The sequence below is a fragment of the Haliaeetus albicilla genome, chromosome 11 (assembly GCF_947461875.1).
Source record: "Haliaeetus albicilla chromosome 11, bHalAlb1.1, whole genome shotgun sequence".
In the NCBI taxonomy this organism is placed as follows: domain Eukaryota; kingdom Metazoa; phylum Chordata; class Aves; order Accipitriformes; family Accipitridae; genus Haliaeetus; species Haliaeetus albicilla.
The window spans coordinates 23200492-23226302 of NC_091493.1; the positions used below are offsets into that span (position 1 = coordinate 23200492).

At 34.8% G+C, this 25811-nt stretch overlaps 2 protein-coding genes across 6 annotated transcripts in view; one reads left to right on the forward strand and one right to left on the reverse strand.

The window, feature by feature from the left end:
* Positions 1-13268, forward strand: part of LOC104311124 (protein FRA10AC1) — a 28774-nt gene extending 15506 nt beyond the window's left edge. For all 4 annotated transcript variants that reach the window (XM_069796634.1, XM_069796636.1, XM_069796633.1 and 1 more), the window contains 7 exons: positions 1777-1822; positions 6355-6468; positions 7463-7505; positions 8999-9120; positions 9687-9725; positions 11095-11179; positions 11634-13268. In XM_069796634.1, coding sequence (XP_069652735.1) covers positions 1777-1822; positions 6355-6468; positions 7463-7505; positions 8999-9120; positions 9687-9725; positions 11095-11179; positions 11634-11676 — 492 coding nt within the window. In that variant the 3' untranslated portion in view covers positions 11677-13268. The remainder of the gene's footprint in view (positions 1-1776; positions 1823-6354; positions 6469-7462; positions 7506-8998; positions 9121-9686; positions 9726-11094; positions 11180-11633) is intronic.
* A 1494-nt stretch (positions 13269-14762) lies between these two features.
* The window catches only part of PDE6C (phosphodiesterase 6C), a 30261-nt gene continuing 19212 nt past the window's right edge, over positions 14763-25811 (reverse strand). Inside the window, exons 14-23 of one of the 2 annotated variants that reach the window (XM_069796626.1) lie at positions 25694-25803; positions 24036-24123; positions 22284-22384; positions 20507-20614; positions 20194-20257; positions 19075-19149; positions 18847-18930; positions 17669-17822; positions 15512-15563; positions 14763-14878 (exon numbers count right to left, since the gene is read on the reverse strand). In XM_069796626.1, coding sequence (XP_069652727.1) covers positions 15544-15563; positions 17669-17822; positions 18847-18930; positions 19075-19149; positions 20194-20257; positions 20507-20614; positions 22284-22384; positions 24036-24123; positions 25694-25803 — 804 coding nt within the window. In that variant the 3' untranslated portion in view covers positions 14763-14878; positions 15512-15543. The remainder of the gene's footprint in view (positions 14879-15511; positions 15564-17668; positions 17823-18846; positions 18931-19074; positions 19150-20193; positions 20258-20506; positions 20615-22283; positions 22385-24035; positions 24124-25693; positions 25804-25811) is intronic. The other variant, XM_009929017.2, reaches the window with a different exon arrangement.

Consider the following 25811-nt stretch of genomic DNA (forward strand, 5'->3'; position numbering starts at 1 on the left):
TTAATCGTAAACTTGCGGTATTTTTCAATTGCATCACAAGCTTTTCAGAATTAGAATACCCTATAAAACAGTAAATATCCTTTAAAAGAGCAAAACCAATTACCATCACTCTTTGGATCACCTGGTTTCCATCATGATTTCTGCATTTACGAATGTATTTTACATTCTGTTTTCACGGAACTGTTCAGGACAGTTCTTGGTTTTTACAACTGATTAATTTTTGTTTGACTGAAGCGTGAGTGGTATAATGGTACTTTAGACCACACTGCAGATTTGTAGAGTAGGCCAAGCACAACCTGATACAGCCTTAGCAAACTGTCATCATGCATAGTATGAGAGCAGAACCTGATCTTCTGTGATTTCTTTACCAGTGAAAACAGTAGGTGTGAAGACATTGTTTATGTTATAATACCAATTTGAAAATTAGTGGACTGATTTAAAGAGGCAAATATTTTTTTGGTGTACAAATTTTTAATTTTCTTAGACATCTTCTATGTAACATATTGACTTGAGGAAAATCAGTGCCGATAAAACCTTTAGCTACTGATGTCTTTCTGCTCAGTTTTTTCAGCTTTGTTATTAAGGTACAGAGCATTTATATGAGAGTATGGCACATTCTTAAAAAGCCAAAACTTTTGTTTCCCTGTTTTTTCTGATGTTCTTTGAACCACATACCATTTCATGTATGAGAACTCCATGCTGTTGCCCTTCAGATAAACAATTATTGTGGTTTATTAAAAAAATCAACAACATTAAATACCACACACAGCAATAGATACCTGTACTTCTGTACAGTGTTTAAAATTAAAGACATAAAAAATCAATCCAGTATATTACAGAATTTATGCCACTGCATCTGCAAAATGCACATTTGTGTGGGTTCAGTCTATGAGTGCACCAAGAGAAGGTCCATATTCCAAAGGATGCTTTGGAACTCAGGTGCCAAAGATAGGCTTTGCAGCCATTTTTTTACATCTCTGATTTTGTAACCCTTCTTCCCCCTCTTCCCTCCCCATCTTTTAACATGGAAGTTCAATGTCTTCTGTGCTTTGCTTACAGAGCAGCAATTTTATCATGCTGTCATCCCGTGTTCATGAATTTTAAATGAAAATACAAGATAGCCCTTTTTGGAGAAGTTGTATGGCTCTGAGTTTTATCCCCTCTTTCTACTTGTTAGTGAAAATTGGTTTTCCCAGGCTGTTCTCACTCCCTTCAGTCTTCAATCTTTTCACTAGGCTACTTGCCATTTTGAGACGATGAAGCAGATTTTACTGGAAAACAAAAATAGTAGATGGGTTATCTACATATGAAGTTTCTAGGCAATGTGAAGAGAAATACCACTTAGTTGTTGGTGGGGTTTTTTTGTCGTAGTCTTTAGGGTGTAAGAGGTGATCCATTGACATGTGCTAATATGACTTTTCAGTATTCCATTTGTATTCTCAGTTTTTTGTGTGGACAAAATTGCAATGAAGTATCTAGTAAAGTCAGTCTATCCTAATTTCCTATTTGTTCTTCTGCCTGCTATGAAGCCTTTTAGAAAGTTGCTGTTCAGTACTGAACAGCATCTCCTGGAATTTGAATTGCATGTGTAAATTGGAATCCTTCTGGCGAGCAGAGGCAGAGAGATATTTTTAATTAAAAGAGAAAGAAATTAAATTTTACTAACCAGAATTGAATGGATGAACCACACGCAGGACATCAGTCAACTGAAATTAGTCTTTACATTACTGAATACGTTGACTATTCGCAACTTAATTTTGGTTCTTATCTTAACAGTTTGGATTTAGATGGCGACATGAGAAAGAAGTAATTTCAGGAAAAGGTAATGCTGCCTTTCATTTTATATTACATTTCTCCTTGATGCTTTTCTTGCTGTGTTTTGACTTAACTTTGTTAGACAGTATTTGCCAATACTGGTAAATTTATCAGATAATGGACAATAAATTGACCTAACTTCTAACTTGGCTGGTTTATGCCACATAGCTCTAGAGTGCACACTGATCTGCATATATTAAAATTAAGAGAATATATGGTTTATTTTCACAAGGTCAGATTTGTAATGAACACCAACATAATGCATTTGATAATGTTGAATTTCATGGATATGTTTTTTATCTGCTTTTCTCCAGTAGTTCTATGTTACCTCATTAGTCTTTGATACCTTTAATTGAAGTCTCTCAATACTTTTCCTCAGGAAATAATTTTCTTAACAGTTTCTCCAATGCTGTTTTGCAAAACGTTAACTTTTTAATTAAAGTTCCATGTGTGATGTCTGTTTTAGGCTAAATTGGTTTTGAAAGCTTCAGTGGGAATCAGTGGGAATGGTTGTCATGTCTCCTAGTCCTGTTTCTAAATCAGTATTTTATTCTGGCTGCTTCTGTGTGTGAGTTCTTACCAATGTGTTATTGGGACTTTGCACGGTGGTCCCCATTCCGTGGCCTAGCTGCATGGACTTCTTCAGGTAGCTGAACAAACAAGAAAATGATGTGAATGTATTGCTGTTCCTGTGGATAGATCTTTATACACATGTACAGTTTTCAGAAGTCATGCATGCACACACAAGAAAATTGCATGGAGTGATACTGTTGATCAGAACAATTCTGTAAACAACTCTATTTATTATAATATATTACAAGAAGTTAGAAATACACTTGTTTTTAAAAGAATTTATGTCGTACTTCAGAGGAGGAAGTGTGAACGTTAATGCTGGGATTTTTTTAAGCTATAAAGATTAAAGCTCCTAAAGGTAGTTGTAGTCCTATGTTGCATTCATCACTACAGATTATATTAACAGATAGTTACATTTGATATAGTTATATGCTTTACTGAATGCTTTAAAAAGATAATTAAAATTAAATGAGAAATGAGTAATTTATGAACAATTATGTCTTCATGAGTGAGGAAAAAGAATTTAAAGCTGCATTGTACTTTTAATATCTGGTACTCCATATTTAAAAATGTGGGAGAAACTGCAGAATTACATGTTTTAAACTTTTTAATGAATTCCTAATTGAAAGCATACAGTTGGAACATACGAATTGAGAAATAGTATCTTTCACCACTAAGGGGCGCAAGAATTCAACCCTGTGTATTAGGAGCTCTTTTCAAGTGCAGTTTCAAATGATCACTTAAAAAAAAGGCATGAATCTTTAATGCTTTTTTTTCCTATTTTTAAGTATAAATCAGTAGTACAAATTGCTTTATTAAATGTAATAAAGCATTAATACCTACCTGTCTGATAATTCACGTTAAAAAAGGGAGAGCATGTTCTTATTTTAGCTCTGACAACAATAGTGGTGATGAGAACCTCTGCTGGTGGACAGTACTGTGGTTTGGGGTATGTTAAGAAGGGAACATAGGAATGGGTTACTCACATTTGGTTGCTTTTTGATGTCTGTCTTTGTAAGCTTATGGGGAAGAAGAAGGGTTAGGATGAGTGAAAGGAGAGGTGTCACTTGTATTACTAATTGTAAATGCCAGATTATTTCTTTCTCTTTTCTTTCCCACTCCAATCTTTTGCCGTAAGTGTTTTGAGTTTTGCTGTTGTGTCTTGTTAAATTTAAAATGTTACCTTAATGGCCAGTTACCAGTTGCCAGTTTCAATAAATGGTTTCACAAAATGGGCATTTTCTTAATTAAAATCTTAAGTTAAGGTAGAAACCCTACTTTAAATTTTATAAATCAGTGAATAGTAGACATATGAGTTAGTTGGTCTGAAAATAAATCCTTAAAATTAAAAGCTTTTAAGCTATTTTAAAATCATACTTGACATGCCTTCCCAAGTACTTTTTGCTCTACTTTCAAAGCATGAATTGTAAGGTATGGCAGAAAATTTTAAAATTAAAGTTATTTTAGGCAAAAGGCAATAGTGGTAAAAGTTTTCTGTAGGAATATAGGTAACAAGTTTATTGGGTAGAGGTGAAATAGGAGTTTTTCAGCAATATGCAGAAAGACTAAAGCTGAACATGTGGGTCTATTTGCTGTTTTCTACTTATTTGTATTTGTAGATTAAGTAGTAAAATACTCAAACCAGACATGTTATTTGGCAAAATAGGGTTTAATACCTGCAAATTGACCTACTCTCCATTTTTTCACTATTTCATTGAACTAACATTTAACTTTTAGCATAGCAGTGTCTTTCTTAGCCTTTATATATGTATAAATATACATATAATATGCTTTACCTTATTTAAACAACTATTCTTCCAAACCTGTTCCCCTTTATTTTTTCTCAGTAATTTCCTCCATGGAAAATAGGCAGAATATCAATACCTGCATAGTGCACCATGTATCCATGTACCAATCTGGTAGCTCTGAGTTCTGATCAAAATGCATTAAAATCAGTCTTTTGGCTCTCTAGATTTCCTTAGTATATTTGATTTTCAGTAATTCATTTAGTTTGTAGTACTTTTATTTTTCACCTATTCTGTTCTTCTGCAAGAAGCAGAAGATGCTAATAGTTTTTGAAAGCACATATTTAACAGCCAGATTATAGGAGTTATAATTCTGAACATGAAGGCAGTAACTTCCCTGCAGTTCATAGCGAGGTGACAGAACTTCAGATGGAAGTGGAATTTTGCACATACTTTTTTCTTGCTGATTAAATTAGATATATGTATACTCAGCATGCTGGTTTCTGTGTCTTCCTTTCTTGGACATCTAACTGGAGGAAAAGTCATGTTTCAAGTACTGAATAATGTGGTCCATAGTTCCCTTTGATTTGGGTTCTCCATATATACGATGGAGATTCTAATGATCTCTTACTTTGCAAAAATATGGGTTTTAATGCTTTTATGACATTCAGATATACCAGAGTGATAAATACTACTGAAAAAGCCTTCAGAAAGAGTGGATTCTATATTCAAGTCAAGGTTTGAATACATGTTGTAAGGATTGTAGCATGAAAGGAGGGTAAGAGACGCCTGGCTGTTTATACACATGTATGGCATGGAGCAGGGTGCTACTAAAAAAAAAACAAACCACCATGTTTTCAAATATTTAGATGATCATAAATGCAAGTAAATGTGTAAGGGCACAGAATTATGGTGTTGTACACAGTCAAGTTCTGATTTATGTAAGAATTCATTGCTTGCCTTAGCAATCTGAAGATATTGTTCCAGCTATATTCTTGTGAATATATCCAGTTTCACATCCAAAATGGATTTTGCATACTGTAAAGAGCAGCTAATCATAAATAAAACTGATTATCTCTCTTTTCTCTCTGCCTGTTTTTCTGGTTTGTTTGGGGATTTTTTTCAGAAGATGTGAAATAAACAGAGTGTGCTTGAGTTCCAAAAAGTTTTATATAGTATAACTTTTTCTTTGTAGATTTTTATTTCTTTATAATGGATATAAATTATTCCTGATGACACAGAGTACTGATAGCCATACCTTGCATAGGGTTGAACATATTTAATGTATATTAATTTGAAACTTATTTTTAATGGGAGTCCTGGGGGTTTTTTTTGGTTCAAGTGTTAGCATTGCAAGTAGTTTTACATTGCAGAACTGAAGTATCTGAGGACACTGCCAATCCATTAGTTAGCAGCTTAAGCAGAATGTTCTGAGGTTAATCGTTCACCAACAGTCCTGCTTGTGAGCCTATTAATACACATCCTTACTGCCAGCTCTGCATACAAATCAGTCTTCTGCAAAGAGAATATATGTATCTTTATTACTGCAATATTGGGAACCCAGTGGTGTAAACAACATTGACTATGTCAAATTGTTTTAAAATCAGTGTTGTATTTAACATAATTAACCTAAGAAAGCTTTTAAAGCTGCCATATCATATAGTTTATCATAGAATTGGATTTCCTTTTTTTAAAAGAAAAATAAAGTGTTTATGGGAAGTCATAAGAGTACAAATTGTATGTCCAGTATATCAGGTAAACTAGTAAGGTAATAAGAACACGGACATCTTAATTTTGTACATACATGATACTTTGAATAGTTTGATGTCATTAAAGGTTAATGTCTGAATCACACCTCCTGATCCATCAGCCTCTGCTAAGTAATCATTTAAGATACAGAATGTATCCTAGTGACATTCATTTCTTCAGAGTTCAGTATTAGGCTTATTTTTTCTTAACATATGCCTTCATCTATACATTGTAAAGCACAGTTCACGTTATATTCTTTCTTTGCAAATATGCAATATTAGGCAAGTATGATTGTTTGCTGTGTCATTATCTGTTATTGTTTCCTTAATCTAGATGTTACTTAGAGATTTGGGCTTATTTATTTGAAAGAAATGGAAAACAAAAAGCAAAAACTGAGCAAAACTGGACATAACCCCAAACCTATGCTTGATAATCATTGAACCATGGTTTGCTGTTTTTGACCTCTTTAAAGGTCAGTTTTCCTGTGGAAATAAGCACTGTGATGAGAAAGAAGGCCTGAAGAGCTGGGAGGTGAATTTTGGTTACGTTGAACATGGTGAAAAGAGGAATGCGCTTGTGAAATTGAGTAAGTCAGCCATTCAAGGATATGTAAACTTAAAAGAAGACAAATATCTTGTGCTTTAAAAGCTATCGAGTGAGACCCAGTGATAATGATATTAGTTCATGCAAAATGGAAAATGCTGAATAGGAGATAATTTTGTTAAATTAATTACAGGTAGTATGACGGTCTTGATTTAGAGAGAATGGCTATTACCATTACATGTCACGAAGTTGTTACAGGTTGAGCACTTCATGCTCTATAATTGGTGGTGTCATAAAATTAGAATAACTCATTATAATCTGTTTGGTATGCAAGCATGTCAGGTTTTAATGGACAACACTGCATTGCAAGGAAGGTTTCATCATTGTTGTTGCTTAATCAATTATGTGGCTTAGGAGTACTTAGGGCTTTGGACCAGACAACTTCTTGCACACCTTCAGCTCTATAGTTTTACTTTTAATGCTTGTGTTTTCTTCCAAAAATTCTAACTTTAATTAAATCACTTCGTTTTCCAGTCTTGTCTCTTAAGTGGGATTTTCTTATTCAATATGTTCATCAGATAATTAAACTTACCACAGTTTACACAGTTACTTTGTGTAAAACAAGCTAATGGTGTTTTTTTCTTTTGTGCACAAGACACTCCCTGTGGCAGCACATGGTCTCTGGCAAAGCTCTAAGAGGGTCTTCAGTATAATTGTAGAACAATTTGATCTGTCCACAAAGATCCATAAAATGGGATGTCTGTATGTGATAAGCACTGATACTTCTTTATGAAGAGTTGCCAGTGCTAAACCTGTGATTTTTCTCCAGGTTTAGTAAAATTTGGGTTTGTACTGAAGAATTTTATCATGGCATTTTTCTCAACCCTGGCTGCAATTACACTGGCACTTCTGTTTTGAAGGAAAAGCTGCTGAAATTGGAAGATAGTGTTCTACCTAGTTTTATATATGTATTAATAAGTTTTGTAATTATGCTTATCAAATACATGGGTATAATGTTATCATTCTCTCTTTTTCAGGACTATGTCCAGAATGTTCCTACAAACTAAACTTTCATCACCGGTAATGAAATATTTTTAAAATATGGGGGCTGAATTATTGATAGATTACAGTTACGATGAACAACAAATAGAGGGAAAACTTCATCTAGATGATTAGGAACTTCATTTATGCTGAAATAGATTCTGTTCTGGAATTCTTGTAAAGTCAGTGGCTTGACACTGTTGAGAGTTGGGTATTGTGGTGCTAATGAAAGTACAAAAACCCTCAAACCGGAAAAGTCCCACCCCCACAAAAGTTTCCTTTGCTTTATTTCAGCCCAGTGATTATTTTTCTTTTCTGAAAGCTTATGCAAAACACTGTCTTTTTTATTTTCCATCTTGCTGTGTTTGAGCAAGAGCTGGAATGCTTTTCCTTTTCTTAAAAATAGTGGGTTTATGTGTTAATCAAGTGAGTGTGCTTTGAAATTTTGAATGAATATTTGTTCTTTGAGAATCACTTATTAATATGAGAGGAAAATAGTGAATTTTGAACCTATAAAATGTATGCATTAAGAGTTGATATGGTTTTTTATTATTATCTATAATCTTAGTGAATTCCACAACTATTGACACCAAGTTTTTATAATTTTCTGAATCTTGATGTGGCATGAACTTAGTTGCACAAAGCAGTAATTAAGCTGGACAATTATCTGAAAAGCATATGAAAGGGAAACCTTTAAGCTAGGAAATGATGTTTTCTTTTTTAAAGTAACACAAATCAAAGGTGTGTCTAGATGGACATATCCAAGATAAATAATTAATTTTAAAAGTTAATTCATATTCAGTTTCATTAAAGCACTGTGTAAGCACATATTAAGAAGGAGAATTAACTAACTGCGATTAGTTTGATTTGTCTTGCTTCTTTGTGGAACTAAAATTGTAAAACCACTTGAACTCAGAATAAGTATGGTCAAACATTTTCTCTTTGTCACCTGCAGAGTAATACTTCCTTTGAAACAATTTTAGTGACTTCTTTGCGCAAAGAAGCAGGAAAAAGTCAGCCTGTGTTCATACAATAAGCCTATATAAGTAACGCTGAAAATAAAATACGTGGGTTGTTGGTCTGCAACAGGTCCTTAGGCTTGAGATTCTTCTACCTCAGGTTTTGCTGCTATCAAATACGAAAATACATTTGAAAACCTGTATTAACTGTGTTTTTCTCATTACCTTTATACAGAATTGTTTGCTAAAAGAGAAAAAGAGATTTCAATATAAATAAGAATTTGACATGTTACAAAATTATTTTCTGTATTTAATCTTTGATTGCCAATTCACTGGTTTTGTTCCCTGCATCAGTGTTATTTTAGCAGCTTTAGCTTTTCCTGTCATTTGTCTTTAGCTGTAGAGCTCTAGTGTTTCTATAGCACTTTTCATTTTAACTAAACTAATTTTTTTCAGTTTAACTAGTGATAGGTTTCAGAAAAAATGACAACTGTTTGATTGAATTAAATACTTAAGATTTACTGTTGCTTGAGGAATACATATAATAAAGGTGTACATTCATTTTTTTAAAAGGAGGAAAGAAGTCAAAGCACACAAGAAAAGAGGCACAGCTGTACCGAACTCTAAAGAGCCAAAAATTAAGAAGACAAAATTATCTTGTTCAGCAAAAAAGAAGTCAAAAAAGACCCATAAAGGTAAATTTAAATTTTAGATCTTCGATTTTAAAATATTGAAATATGTTAGTTGAATCTTAGTTTTGCTATAGCTACATATGTATAGATATAGATAAAAAAGATAAATTTCTTTGGTAAAATTTCCTAGGTGCACAAAAAAGATAAATTTGGAGGAAAAAAAAAAAGATAAATTTCTTATATTTTACAGAGAGGGAGAGCCTTTTGAAAAATATGCATTGCAAGGAAAATTTGTCCAAGAATTGGACATTGCATACCAGAAAGGGTTGTGAAGTATTTAATTCCTTGAGGCTATGGGGATGAAAGCCTTTTGGAAATGTTAGATAACCTTTTTACACCACAGATCTCGGGATAACGTATTTGAGCTCAAGCTGATGACCTTTGCACTCATCCAAAAAAAAATCTTTTTTCTTCAGTGTTTGCTTGCTTTCTTTGAATATATGGTGTGTGCGTGCATGTGCACATGTTCATGGGTAATATATTGTGATAGAAGTACCCTTGTAAACAATTTAAGATAATGGATAAAACCAAGATAAGCTTACTATTTTTTAAACGGTGTTTCTTTCCAGATCAGGTTTCTTCAGAAGATTCAGAAAATTCTGATAAAGGTAAAGTATTTATATCTTCTGTATTGTATGTTTTTGTAATAAGTCGCATTATTTCATAGTAATTTGTCATTGGTCTTAGTTTTATTTGCTGGTAGTTTTAATATTTTATAAGATTATAAGAATGCTGTGTGAAAACAAGCAGAGATATGGAAGGTTAAAATGATTACTTACAAATTCTTAGAGAAAAACTGTAAGGAATTTTAAGAAGGAAATCTTTTAAGTTTAAGTAAGGAATAAAAATGTGGACAGATAACAGAATGGAAATAATCAGGAAACGAGAGGTCAGGTTGTTCCAGAAAATAGTAAATGGTGCAAAAATGGGTACATTGTGAATAATTGCATGGGTCCAGGTATGCAAATATATGCTGTGTAATGTGTGCTGTGTAAAGAAAGTACTTTTCTGATAGAATAACTACTACATTTCCCTTCGGGGAATGATACTAATATGTACACTACTCAATTAATAGAATTTAAATAAATCCTAGGCTTTAATTAAAGTCTTTTCCAGCTACCACCTGTACTACCTTAGAGACCTATTTGTTGCGGGGTGGATGCACTTAGAGTCTTAGTGACTCTTTAGGCAGTAGTTGTCTCTGTATCTCAGTAATTCCAGTCCCCAGTTTCTTTTTTGGTGAAACAAGCCCCATCTCCTGGTCATGCCAATTCTTGCTGCAGACTGTCTAGAAGGGATTGAGTGTTTCTGCTGATTGCTCTGCTGTGCTATACGTTTTTAGGAATGTCCTCAGCACCTACATTTTCCCAGCTAGGTACAGGAAGACCTGAAGTGGTTTACTTATGACTCGACCATGCCCAGAGTCTCTGTTTTGTCAGGAAAGCTCTATTGGAAGGCTGGGAGTTTTTTAGGTCAGGGCATATTTCTGATAGTGAGATTTTTTTGTTTGTTTTCACTCCTTCTGTATACTTACATGAAACAGTTATGCAGTAATCCATGTTTTCTGACACTTTCACTGATAAGTCACAATTGATAAAAGTTGTCATTCAAGTAGAAGTAAAGTAATTGATTCATTTAATATCATGAGTTCAAGCTGTATTGTAATTCTGGGTTTGTGATTATAAGCCCTTAATTTTAGGAACAAAGTGCTACGCTGCTGTTGTGTCAAGATCAGTGTTTTGATATGATTGTTGTTATGTTTGGCCAAAATATTAGTTCATGATATCTAAGAGCCTTTTTGATGCTGTGTTCAATAACATTGGAAAATGTTTTCATTTTCACTTTATGCAAAGTAAAGTGTTCTTTTTATTCTTATGGTTACAATTAAACATTGGTCCTGGCAATATACCATGTAAATAAAAAAAATTATAAATTCTTTTAAAATTTATTTCATAAGCACTTTAAATTTTTTAATAGATTCAGATAACAGCGATGCACAAGATGGTCCTTCAGATGCTGACTTTTGGAAGGGTCCTCTACAAGAAGCAGATGAAAAATCACGGTTAGTTTGATCTAGTGAACTTGTAGTTAGTAAAACATACAGTTGTCCATTCAGAACTGCAAAGGCAGAAATTTTTCCTATGTGTTTTAATGAATATTCTGACATTTAAAATTATGTCAAATCTCCTTCCATGTAGTGAACCTAAGAATGTGTTTTGAAAGAGGAGACATACACAACACTGTAGGAGAACCTTTGTCAAACCACTACCATACTACTGCTGGTTTACCCCCTATTATGCCGTTAATTGTCTTAGAAATAAATCCTAACAGTCAACTCACTGCTGTTGCACAGATACGAAATGTGAAGGATATTGTAGTGAATAAGTCAAAATTATCTATACCGGCTACAAATTCTAATCAAAAGTCTGCTAAATCTTTTTCATACAAACGTTATCTTCTAGGTACAGATCCAAAGCAGAACTTTCTTTGACTTTTTTTTTTTTTTTTCTTTACAGGGAGGAGGAGTTTGATGAGTATTTTCAAGACTTGTTTCTCTGAAACTTGAAATTCATGTAGGCTGATTTTCATCATGAATTGTCAAGATGAAAGTCTGGAAATCCACTCATAATTAGGGACCAGAGACCTTCTTCTGCCAGCATGCCTTTTCTACAGTCACTCATATGCACCATTTGGGTAGATTGTCTTTGTAGAAGGCCTCAGGTCTAAAAACTTTCTTTTTCTTGTGGTAGGCTGTTTACTCATGAAATAAGAGAAATAATTTTTTCAGTTCAGTGCAAAAGGTATATGGCACCCAAACTTAAAAGCAGGAAAGATGTAAACAAACAAGAATATAGTTTATTGACATTACATCACAGAAGTTATCCCAAACTTCAGTTATTGCCAGATTTTTGTAAAGGTGCATTTTGGAAGATTCTGTTACTAGTTTAAAGCCATACACTTTAATATATTCATTTTTCTAATTTATTAAACAAGAGTTGAATAGCTTTAAACTTATTATTCATGTAGACTTTAATATTCAGGTATTGGTCTCTGCAAGTATTTTCAAATGCTATTGGAGAAGTTCAATTTTTATCAAATATGTATTTTGCTTGAATTAGGCAAATTATATCTGAAATGTTTTCCCTGCTCTTATCAAAAAGTTTAGTTTGTTGTAACTTTTTTTAAATTTTAGTTATAATATGATGTGACCGATAATTCCACTTACAAAAATCTAGTTGGTTGGTGAAATTTTTGTTGTAAAAAATAAAGTGTGTGGCTTTCTACTGGAGATGTACATGTGACTTTTCTGTTATCTATGGTTTCTGATCTCCTTAACATTGATTGAATGTTAATCCTTCTTTAAAGTGTAATCCTAAATATACAAGTAAAGAATGTATATTGCTTGAGAAACTTACTAGATTCATCTTCCTCTTCAAGTTGCAACACAACTTTAAACATTCTTTAGTTTATGTTTCCAAAGAAACAGTCTGCATATGAATAGTTATGGTGGCTATTTTCTTTGTTAGATGAAAATTACTTTGGATATAAAGGACAAACTTTTTTTGAATTAAATGTTCATGGTAATCTATGGAAAGTTAATGTTGTATAAAATATATTTTTGATAAGTAGATATATTCATAGACAGTATTTATAATAAGTATTTGATGTGGAAAATGTAACAGCAGAGATGGTTGCAGTGTATTTATGAACATTTTACATGCACTCATGAATAAGTTAAGAACTCTATTTACAAGTATTGCTTAACATAATTACATTTTAAACAGTTTGTACTTACATAATAGATGACAGTACAAGGGCATATTTAGGGTGTCCTTGAGTAAGAAATAAATGTAGCCTTGCATGAAGGCTTCTTTAGGTAAGAAGGTGGATTTAAAGGTTAATTCTCTGTCATCTTGCAAGCTTGGTTGAGAGTCAAATCCAATCTGCAGCAATCTGCTTACATGTATGCAACTTGCCCAAAGGGGCTTTTGTCAAACGTTGCTATATTTGTTCCTTCAGGTATTGTATATTAAGTATGTGTTCTGGGTAACTAACTACTCTTTGGGTCTTTACAATACAGTTATAAAAAGGTACAGTGTACATATTAAATACATCATTTAACACAGTTTGAATAAAATTATATGATCAAACACCCTTGAAATAGCTTGCTTTACCATCTGCATTTAATACAGAAAATAATATGTGATACCCAGTTTTATGTCATAACTAAGTTTGCATAAAATATTCGGCCCATTTATAGATAAGGATGTAGTAAGTGGGATTTTTTTTGTGGATTCCTTTAATTTTGGGTGATAGTTGTACTCAGTATCTATATTCATAGAGCATTCTTAGAAAGGTATATAATATGGCAAATCGTTCAGTCATTCTCCCTTCTCTGTGGTTGCTGAGGGCCCTTCAGTGAAAAAAAATAAAGTATGGGTCTGCTTTCTTTAAAGGGAGAAGTGGCAGGATGGCAGGATTGAGTCTGCATGTCAGACTTCTTTGTTGCAGGAATTGCATTTGACATCCATCTCCTCTTAGATTTGGAACTAGTTCCAGTAAATACTCGACTCCGTGCATAATATACTAGCCATTTTCCTTCCTTCATCTGCAGGAGGAGCTGGCTTTGTGAGACCTGAGTAGAAGGTGTGGAGTGGACTCTGTTGTTCTTCAAGAACAGAAGGGTTTGGTAGGGAGATCATTGTTTATGAAGAGCTAATTTGTGTGCAGTCTGTCGTCTTGGTTGTAGAAAGGGAGATAATGTGAATTCTGATGTGCTCTACTTCTGCTGTCCTCTCCCTCCCAAGATTAAATCAGTGCCAGTTCATTGGTTTTCAAATACTTAAATTTACTGCATTTTAAAAAAAAGTGCATTGGGACTACATGAGCCTTTTAAAATGCCTTTGAATATAGATCCTGCTGTAGATATAGTGGTATAGGTATCTTACTGAACTCTTACTTGTATGCCAAGTATGATGTTTACAGTCTGCTTTTTTAGATTTTTACAATAAAAGGCGGTCAGTTCAGGAACCGTGGGCAGAGCCATTTGCACATGGGCAAAAGAGTGGTTTCTCTGAGCTGTGGCTACAATTTACAGATTTATCCTTCATAGTTTTGAAAAAATACTGTGTACCATGGACCTGCTTTTAATAGATATGAGCCAGGGAATTGTGTTGGGCATTCCTAAAGTGACAGAGATGTTTACTCTAGAACTTTATATAGTATTGAGAATGAAGGAGAAGGACAGTTCCAGATTAAGGAAATACACATAATATAAAAATCTAAATATACAAGTTACAAAAATTGCAATTTTTTGTTTGAATTGTACATGTTAGATTTAATTCAGTAATTTCATATAAGACCTGTCAAAATTATTTATATTTTTTCTGGACAGTGTGCAGAAGTTACATATTTTAATAAAAATACTGTGTATAAATTGAGTGACATGAAAAAATATCTAGAGTGCACAGTTAACTCATTTTGCACCATTATTTTTTCTTTTAATTTTCCAGGTTTTAATTGTAACTGTTTACTCCATTAAAAATTATTTCCAACAAATGGCAAATGTTTAAGAGAATTGTTAAGAGATCGATCTATACTATTCTATGCGAAGCAGAAATCCACTGGGACTCATTAAAGTTCTTTCTAGATGTCTTTTCTGTAGCAGAAACAGTGTCTGAGACAAAGAATTACAAAATTATACATGTTTTGGATTTTCCATCCTCTCCACTTCCGCCACCACCTCCAGCTGCATTTTCAGCTAAAAAAACAGAGAAGGAAAGTAAAATGAGTATTTTCTGTTACTTTTAGCTGCTCTAATTTCTTGTTAAAAAGGTGTCACTTTTGTGATATGCATATTATGTGTGTTTGACCTTCTGAAAATTGAACGTGCTTTCACTACTTGTCTGGGAAAATGGAATAAGAAACAGTAACATATGCCATAAATACGTATGTCTATATAGTGTAGCAGTTGATACCAACATTTCTCAAAGGACCAAACACACACTGAACCACTCTTACTGGAAAGTTTCAGTAGTTAAATATATAACTCTGTCCCACACATACAAAACTGAGGTATGCAAGCCATGCAAAAGAAATAAACTCTTAGATCAATATAAACTGTGGATCTATTTTTGAAGCAGATGATACAAAAACTTTAATTTGACCTAATTGTATAAGCCTTTATCCAACCCTGCATGAATCCCTTTGTAATTACCAATTAAGAGAGAGAGACACTTTTTATGTTTGTTATCTATAGCTACTGATTCTGTTACTGTCTCTCTCAAATGATTCCACAGATGTTCATTGGTCCTAGTTAAGATTCTTTCAATGTAATAAATTGCGTTTCCAGGTTCATTTAAGGTAAGATACCAATATTAGAATTAAAACTTACATTTGAAAGCTGTGGATCACCATGTTACTAGGTCATTTTCGACCCTTTCCACCTGCATTGAAACATGTCACATAATCAGTGTCCTACCCTCTGTAATTTGTGGATATAATCAACACTATGTTACTAACTATGTATTTTATTTTCTTAGTTTAATGCTGTGTTCTGTTTTAGTTTCTGTTCTGAACTTTCCACTGTAGTGGTTCAGCAAATACGTTTATTTTGTTTTCTGTCTACTGAATGGCTAAGAATAGCCAGGTCAGTGTGATCTAGAGAAACCACCGTGGTTCAGCATGTATCAAATTATTGTTTGTATGAACTGACTTAACAAACCCACATATTTACATGGCCTTGATTTTACAGTGTCAGATTTTTTCTTCACAAATGTGCATGGCCTCAGTCCAGTGCACATTTAAAAAGATGCAAAATAATTCACTTACATTTTGTGATACCAGTTATGATATGCAAAGGGCAGATCCTTAGCTCCTGCAAATCAGTCTGTCCATGCTTGCCTGTGTAAGGTTCCTTGTGGGAAAATACTTCTTTCCTTAAGTCAATGACTAAGTGATTCCAAAATACCAATGATGTAAGATGGTCCTAACTTCAAGTGGGAGTAGAAATACCTGAATCTTCCTAAACGTATAATTTAATTTTTATTTAAGAATCTTATCCTTAAGGGTATAGGATCAGACTTCAGTAACTGTACTTTTTGCCAAGAAAGCAAATTGTTTGTGGAGGTTTGTGTGTAGGTCCCAGGTTGTTTTGGTTTGTTTTGCTGGTATTTCTGTGAAGTTCAGATGCTTACATTCCAGTGTAAGGAAAGAGTACTTTGTTCATGCTCACAACCAGCTAGTTCTCAGCAACAAATTAGTCTTAAATAAATAAGATTATATGATTAATTGCAAAAAAGTGTCTTTAAAAGCAAATTTGGGAGACAATGGGGTGGGCATAATTTCTGTGAAAGTGTGTGTAAGTGGTATCACAGGGTGAGCAGGCCAAAATATTTCTTGCAATTTTATTACAATAATAGTATTTGACTCATTTTATTAAACTTCTGTTTCAGAAATATGCTTTGATTAAATCATGTAACTTACAGTACTTTTTTAACCACTTTGCAACAACTTTTTTTTAGCCTAGTATCATTTATTTTAGGAGCCAATAACTCTCTAGTTCCACTTCACACTCTGACAGTAACTTGATGAGTGGCCTTGAGTAGCCTCTCTTTTGTGTGAAATGTGAAGATACTCACCTATTTCCCACAGAGACTGATTAACAAATAAATTATTCAGTGCTGTTTTATGTTCTAAAGATGTGAAACACACACTTAGAGTAACTAACTTCTTCAAACTAGCTGACAATCAATCATTCTGTAGTAGTCACACGGTTTTGTTTTAATCTATGAACCTTTTCAGTCATCTCAGCTGAATGGCAGGTCTGTTGACCTGTTGTTCCACATGCAATACAGAATAAAAATAACTGACTCACTTCACTCTTACACTTGAGTGATAGGTTCTCAGTTTCTGTAAAATCAGATTCTCTTCTAGGTTATCATATGCAATTTTAGGACTTGGGCTGTCTTAGGAAGATTAGTGTTAAATTTGTAATATGAGTGTATTTCAGCCAAGAAACTGATGGTAAGGAACTAGAACCAACAGTTTTATCTTAAACTTGGAAGAGAAGTGGGGATTTGTACTGCTTTTTTATGTTCCAGATGCACACTATCCATTCCCCTACCTTTTCCTTATGCTTTTCATTTTCAACTTAAACAAAGCACCTGAACACATTTGGGGCTGATGCCACACAGAATTTTGATACATCTCTAGTATTTCAGGTGATAGCAGCATTCACAGATAAAAGTTTAATTACATTCAGTTTTAAGTCTTAAGATAAAAAATTTTACACTCCCTTCACTTTTGTGATGGTCATATTTTCTACAATTCTGCAGTTTAGAAAATGAGGTCAGTGTACTGGATTTGTGTAATCTTTAAAGGTTACTCCTCTTCCAAGTGGAAATAAAGCTAATTTGGCTAATTCAGAACTCGCATACCATTAGTATGAAGTTTAATAGAATATTGCACTGCATGCGTGAATTTGAGAGAGAGGGAATATGTTGACTGCCTTACAAATATATATAAATGAAAGCCTTAGAAGTTACTTAACCTTTTTTGGCAGCTGCTTCTTCTTCCTGTTTCTTTTGTTCCTCAATAACTTTCATCTTTTCTTCATACTCATCAGCTCGTGTTTTCCATTCAACTCTGTTGTTTTGAAGGCCATCAAACATAGGTGTAATTTCCTTGTGAAACCTTGAGAATTCCTATAGAAACAATTTAAATTGGCAAATTAGAAATTTTTAAGCATTTATGATTTGTAAAATCTGAATTTGTGGTAATAAAGCTGCTTTGCAGAAAATACTAGCTTTCGTTTTTCTATTAAATCTAATTCAGTATGTATGCTAGATTAATGAGTTTTATTTGATTTCACATTTTTTTCAACTACTTGTTCCATCTCTGGTAGTGGGTTTTTTGTAGAAGAGAAAAAATTTTAAAAGAAATAGTGTGAGTACCTGCTGGTGCACATTTGAAAGCATGTTCTTGGCTATGCAGTGGTGGCATATTATTGGAAATACCATGTTGGGTTAATAATCCCCTATTGTGCACACAGTCTGTTAGAAAAGAACTGAATTATATACTGCACATTTTAGTATTTTCCTTAATCCCACATTTAATAGTCTGATTCATATAATACAATTATAATTGTGATACATGATATTTTATAATATGATTATCAGTATAAGGATATAACAAAAAAGTCTAGTATCCTATAGTATATTCCAAGCAGATGAGGATGTATCTGAAGATGTTAAAATATTACATGTCACTTTTCTGCATGACATTTTGGGGTAATAGTAAAAGCTAGACAGGGATTAGGCACATTTCAGTGCCTTACAGAAGATACAGAATATCTGTATTTCCAGAATATTGCAAGTTTCCTATTCCCTTTGCTGTGCCATTAACTGCCTTCTGTAACCATCTATGTGTTGCGTACTTAGATTAAATAGGACTGTGAATAATCAGACTAGGCTTTCTAACTCAGTCTTTCAAGCTAGTAACAAAACCTCGGCACCCTCAAGTTTCACTGGGATCTTCACATCTCTTGAATTTGGTTTGTGGGAGCAATTCTTCTATGTAACAGAAGACTGAAAAATTGCGGTGGTTGTGATAGTGATTTACCCTGTGACTGAGAGTCCTGCTGCTGTCTAGAAATTTTAACTGCAACAGTGTCACTAACTGTGCCATCAGAACTGCTGCAGCAGAAAAACAACAACAAAAATTTCTTACCTTGTACACAAATGTACACACAAAATCTATGAAACCAACTTGAAGCTTAGGTAGTTCATCTCCTTTGTTTCTGTCCATCATAGGCTAGAACAGAATAGCAGTAATTTAGATTGTGTAGATACTGTGCTTTTTGGTATAATGATCTAGTAAGCATCATGGACCATTATCTAGTCAATGTTTTAATAACAGTTAATATTGCTTAACAAAGTTAAATTATTTAGTACTTACAATTGGTTGTTGCTGTAGCACAGTTCTTTCCAGGTCACCTTGCTCCCAGAATTCATTTGCAACCATGAGGGCAACCTGAATAATCACAATTCAGTGGAAGTGTCAGCAGAAAGCAGCAAATTTAAATAAATAAATAAAAGAACAAGGCTTTCCAGAAAATGTGAAAATGTTGATTAACCAAGAACTGGCATATTACTTTTTACTACTTAACTATTATTACTAACTTCCCTTCCACAAAGAGAGGACTTATTTCTTGCTATATGAGTTATCTCTGAGTAGTTTAAAATGTTCTCCAGAAATAAGGAGTTTTGGTCAAACACAATAGAATTCCACTTTTTAATCCCTGTAGAGATAGTCAGGAGCTTCTTTCAAAAATTACAGACACTCTCTGGTGTACTTCAGGCTTTTTCCAGCAAATTATCTTTACCAATATTCTGGTGCATGCTGAGTAAATGATAAGTTATTGTCAACAGGAACAAGACAGTATTAGCAACATAACAATCTTCTAGTACCTGTAATGTGTATTACTTAGAAGGCTCCACAAGCATCTTGCAGTTGTATTTTGGTTATGCATTGTTGAAGCCTGTTCCTGTAAGGCTAAGTGATGAGCTTCAGTGTGATGGTCAGTAAGTACTGGAGTACTTGAAGTACTTATGTACAAAGCAGTGTCACACTATATTACAAAATTTATTTTTACCATGTTTAAGCTACTTTGCAATGGCACCAAGATCTACAGAATAGATACAATTCAAATCATACTGTTGTTAAATCAGTACCTTAAAAATAGCTGAAAAATAGCAAAAGTTGGTGAGCACAAAAATAACTGAGGGATATCTAAGGGTACCTAGAAAAGCTGACAGAATCGGGGATGCCAGTTTTAGCTGAAGGACAAGTAGAGAAAGGTAGAACAACTGTAGAGTGCATGGGGAAGAGGCGTCCTGGAACGCTTACAATCACAGCGACAGAAAAACAGAGGTTGTTTACTGGAAACACAGTTGGGTGTAGATACTTAAGTATCTATCAACTGATAATAAGTAATTTTTTTTTTAAATGATCATGCACCAAATATACAGTAAAACTAATAGCAAATGCAGTATTATCTATTTGAAAAGTACCTACCTTACTTTGCACTTCCCAAGGCTTGGTTATTGCAGACAGGTCACATCCAGTCATCATCATAGCCCTTTGAAAACACAAAACAAAACAGGAATATAGTTAGGATGATGATAGGAAAAAAAAAGGTCTGGATTTTTTTAAGGATTTAGATACCTAAGATGCAGATGGATGCACATTTTGCATATTTAAAATCATGGTTATGCTCATCATTGGACAATAACACCAAGTCTTAATTTACACATTTAGGTGCCCAAATTTTTTTAAAATCTGGTCCTAGATAACAGATTGAATAAAGAATAAAATATTAACCACCTACATGATGACTTCTTTTTTGGTTGGGTCAATAGATATATATTTAATTGCCTCCTCTTCTGTCTCCATTTTTTCAATTGCATCCACAATCTTTTGAAACATAGTTCTTTTCCTGTTAAAACATACCAATAAACCATATATTAGTGAACAAAAATTCCTACATTAAAAATTAAATAGAAAACCGTATTTCTGATATTTATGCTTTTCCAAACTAGCATCCTACTTGTAGTATCAAAATGACACCTTCTTCCCATTGAACTCAAACTTTTCAGGTAATCTAGCACATTGAGATTTTGCCATTGTTGTGGTTTAACCCCAGCCAGCAACTAAGCACCACGCAGCCGCTCACTCACTCCCCCCCCATCCAGTGGGATGGGGGAGAAAATCAGGAAAAGAAGTAAAACTCCTGGGTTGAGATAAGAATGGTTTAATAGAACAGAAAAGAAGAAACTAATAATGATAACACTAGTAAAATGACAACAGTAGTAATAAAAGGATTGGAATGTACAAATGATGCGCAGGGCAATTGCTCACCACCCGCCGACCGACACCCAGCCAGTCCCCGAGCGGCGAATCCCTGCCCCCCCCACTTCCCAGTTCCTAAACTAGATGGGACGTCCCATGGTATGGAATACACTGTTGGCCAGTTTGGGTCAGGTGCCCTGGCTAGGCATGAGAAGCTGAAAAATCCTTGACTCTAGTCTAAACACTACTGAGCAACAACTGAAAACATCGGTGTTATCAACATTCTTCACATACTGAACTCAAAACATAGCACTGTACCAGCTACTAGGAAGACAGTTAACTACATCCCAGCTGAAACCAGGACAGCCATATACCACTGACATATAAAGTATTATGTCAGAATTCCTGCCAAAGAAACAAATAACCAGTTTCCTGACTCTTCATATCAAACTGTTTAGGGTGATGTTCTTATTTCTTTAGTGTTAAATGTTTGTTACTTCCTGTAACATAATGAATTGGGAAAATTGAAGCAAATACTAATAAATGTTCTTCCACTCCCTCCCATCAAAAATCCAAAGAAGCACTAAGACCTGACTGAGAAGAACTTTCAGAAACATAACCATGTCTTGCTATTGCTTAATAAATCTTCTAATTTGCGTTTAGAGTGAATGAAATAATGGAATTACTGTTCACTAAAATGTAACAACTGCTGTTGAACAACTTACTGAATTGTTTCCTGTCTCCTGACTTTAAATTGTCCTAGTCATAAGACATCTGTACCAAAACAAAAGGCTCCATATATTTTTAAGGAAAATACCCATTATAAAAGCACATGAAGTCAGTAACTTAGGAACAGGATGGATGATTTGATATTTGGAGCCTTTGGCATGTTTAGCACTGGGATCAGTTGACGTCTGTAGTTTTGTTTTTAAACCAGCATCTGAATTTCCATGTCTTAAGCATACTCCTGTTTAGCATGAGTATTTGTAGTATGGTACACTAAATAACACATGCATGCAACCTTAGGATTAGGCTACAGAATCCACACTTCTGAAATACAATGTTTTCTGTAACTAAAAGCATATTTGAACGACCTACTAAATGTATACGAAGTATTATGTATGTTTCTGTGCTCTCTAATTTGAAAGCTTATAATGGATCTAAGAATGTCTTGGTTTTTTTACAAGAATTAGACTTAATAACAGTTTTAAATACAGCTCTGTACTCTGCATATAAATAACCAAAAACTATGGTTATAAATTCTATAGGATTGACATTTTTTTTCAGTAGGAAGTTATACAGAATTTAGTACTTACTTGAAATACAAAGCCAAGTCAGTTGCTATTATTGCAACTTCAAATAAGTGTAGAACGGTTTCAAACTGGCGCTTATTTAGGTTCTGGAAGATGTTTAAACTCTGCAAGATGGAAAGTTTATGAATTCAATTCCTTTTATAACGCTGTCTTTGGTTTGTACTATACAGGTTGTCTCACAGAATAGCATAACAAAATTGGCCAACTACAGCCCCTAAATTAAAATAATGCTACAAATGAAAAATTATTTGATTGGTAAAGATGGCCCTCATACATGGCTAATAAATGGCTAAATAACTGTGTGAATGGTAGGTGGATCTAAGATGCTGCCCCCAGAGGCTGCACAAATAACTAAATCCACAGGGACTCAAAACAGTTTTAAATCCTGCTATTGTCATATATAAATTAAAGAAAAGCACCTGAATGCCATATAATTAGTAAAGAAATGGCAGTTCTTCATAATGTCTTTACTGTTCACATTCCATAAACCTAATTTTCCTAGACTTTTTAAAGCTTCACAATAGAGACCTTTTCCTCCTGTTAACCTGGGTTGGCACAATTGCCTGCAGTGCTATTCAGGATGTACCATAGTAAGTGCAATGTCCTTTTCCTCAGGCAAAGGGAATGAGCGCATCACACTCAGCATTTTTCTAAGTGTCCTGGTTTTCCTTCCTTCTTTAACTGAGGGGACAATACCTGTGAGAGCACAGGGCACAGCAATGCTGCTGTTGAAAACCTCCAGAGGTCCTGACAACTGCTCTAGCAAAGAGCAGGGGTTAATCCCCAGCATCTCACATTTGAAAAAGTATATCACCATCAATAAAGGTAAAGGTGTTTGGTTGGGTTTTTTTTTAAATCATAAATCTGGGTATTTTATGATCATTGTGCTACTGGTTAGTGTAAGGATTTATTCTGTGGCCTCATGAGGTCAGGAAACAGCACCACCACAGGGATTAGAAAATGAAAAATGAGGGTGAAAATGGGTGCCTGCCATGTTGCTGTGAACAAGTGGGAGGGAAGGGGCACATGTGTTCAAGCCTTGCCTGTTAAATTTCTTATTTCCCTGCAAAATATGTAGTAGATAGTTGTAAATAGTCCCTTCCCTTGTAGCCAGGACAGAGCCAGGCGCTGCTGAGGGAAGGAGAGCTGACCTCCACTGGAGGAGCAGGGCCCCGCAGGCCACACTGCTGCCATTTTGTTGAGCCTGAGGAGACTGTGGTGGAGAACCTCACCTCCGCACCTGCTGGGGTAGGGCAGCTGAGGGTGTCTGCCTAATTCAAGGAAGATCAGTAATGGGAGCTGCAGCAGAGCCTCATGATACTGCCTTCTCTGTCTTAGCAAAGTAAGGTGTCTGTGGGGTCTGGCCTGGGTGTGAGGGGGCCCTCCATAAACATCTCCATCCCTTTGCTCCTCAGCTGCCAGAGCCAGCAGCTGAACTCACACTTCACAAACCATGGGCAGCAGTTTAACTAGAACAAAATCAGCTGTTTTGTGAAAGTAGAAAAGACCTGAGGAGTGTGAGTGAGGCCCAGAGGAAAAGCTTTTCTATCTTAAGTGAGTCTATTTATGGTGAAATGACTGACGTTTCTCTAAAAGTGGACAATGCATAAGAATTTGGCTTAAACGTCGAGATTTTAGCATAATTTCTTAATCTGGACCTAGAGGAATGAATGAGATGCTGTGAAATTTGGAACATCATAACTTAATTGGATCTTTTGTGTCATTAGTGTGAGCAGAAAGTCCATGCACACATACCTCATCTTGCAGTAGAGTTTTACTGTACTCTAGGTGATGCCTTTCTAAAATGGAAGAGCCATGAAGTTTTGCCAGCGGAGCGGCTGACCTGTTAAAGAAGAAGCAATTCTTTATAGTATTTTGGAGGCAATAGTTTTGATTCAGCGTTCAGATTTTTAGGATTAAAATGCTTCTGGTCTGCATGTTCAATAGTTTCATCTATGTATCTTAACCATTGGTATGATGCAGAGCAAAAAAAAAAAAACAAACAAAAAACTTGCTTGCCTTCACTCTTGTGACTGCATAATGATGGAAATTGGAGAGCACTCTGTGTTCAGTGTCCACTAAAGTCAAAGGCGTGGTTAGATGCCTCAAAACTCAAAAACTGTGTTTTGTAAAACTTGCCTCTATTTTGTCTTTCACATTCAGTTTTGCTGTTTGTTTAATCTATGCATCTTCTGTGTACCTTAAAAGTAGCCTTTATTCATCGTTTAATATTTATTCTGTGGCACGGCTTTTGAACTCATGTCTGTCTGTAATGACTGTGGGCCATGTCCCCTGTGATTCTAACTTACTGTAAGTTAAATCTAAAGTAACAGTATAATGCAGTTTAATTCCTCTAATGCCCTCGGGCTCCTCCCCTCCCCCCAAATCACTATTTTATGGACTGTGCAAGTCCTGACAGCTCAGTTGTGTTCAGTCTTATCACAGAGCTCAAAGCATTCCTCTGACATTGGGCTAAGCTTCAAGCAGAGGAAATTCTGCATCAGATTATGGTAGTGGGAGGAAGGGAGAAGCGTCCTATCTACATAGGCTCCAGGTGGTTCTGCATGTTTGGAAATGTATTTTCCTCTTTTCTTCCCCTGGCTAATAACTGCGTTCCTGAGATAACCCAAGGCGGATTGCTACATACTACCTGTATTTTCTGACTTGTGATTAGGACTGTCATGGTAAAGCCTGATAACTTTTATAAATAGCTTTACTGTGTATGACCTCACATAGAGGGCTTTCAGCTAGGGAAGACCACAGTAGGAAGATTTAAAACCCCCCTTAAACTTATTTGGATGAGAGACAGTCCGCTGAATAAGAATCAGTGCCTGTCATTCTCTCTCCTACGTCACCTGGAGAATCCCTGAGAATAATCAGAAAATCCCCTCATGTCACTGCTCTAGCGTGCAGGCTGAAACGCCTCTCCTGGGAGGAGTGTATCCAGGGTCAGAGGAGGAGGATGAATCATTCTGGAGATACAGTTGGTGGGAAATTGTACTCAGAAAATTATGGTTATAATCTTCTTGTACATGTGACATTCTGAGAAACCTGAATCCCTCTCCAGAAAAGTGCTTATGCCCTGTCTTGAAAAAAGTAATCCAGTTAGGGATTTTAATTTACTTTTCTCATTTCTTTGTGGCCTCATGTGCATGAGGCTCTGCTGCAATCCAAGCAATGGTAGAGCTTAGTCTCTCTTAAAAGATTCTTCTAAGATTCTGCTTTTGCATTTTGTCTTTGTGTTTCAGCTGTCATGACAAATGCTCTGAGGCAGAAATTTTCTGTAGGATAAATGTTTATTCATGCCAGAGGAATATGGAATATATACCTTCTATTTTTGCAAGTTTTGGTATGTTTTTTTCATTTGCCACTAAAAATACTATATTTCCATATATTTGAGCATTTGTACTTACTTCATCTGATACAAGTTATTGGTCCCTCTGTGATCAATGTCATGGCAGAAAGCAGCAGCAACCATGGCAAAGGCTTCTAGATCAGTGTAGTATTTCTTTATTTTGCCTGTCTGTAAAA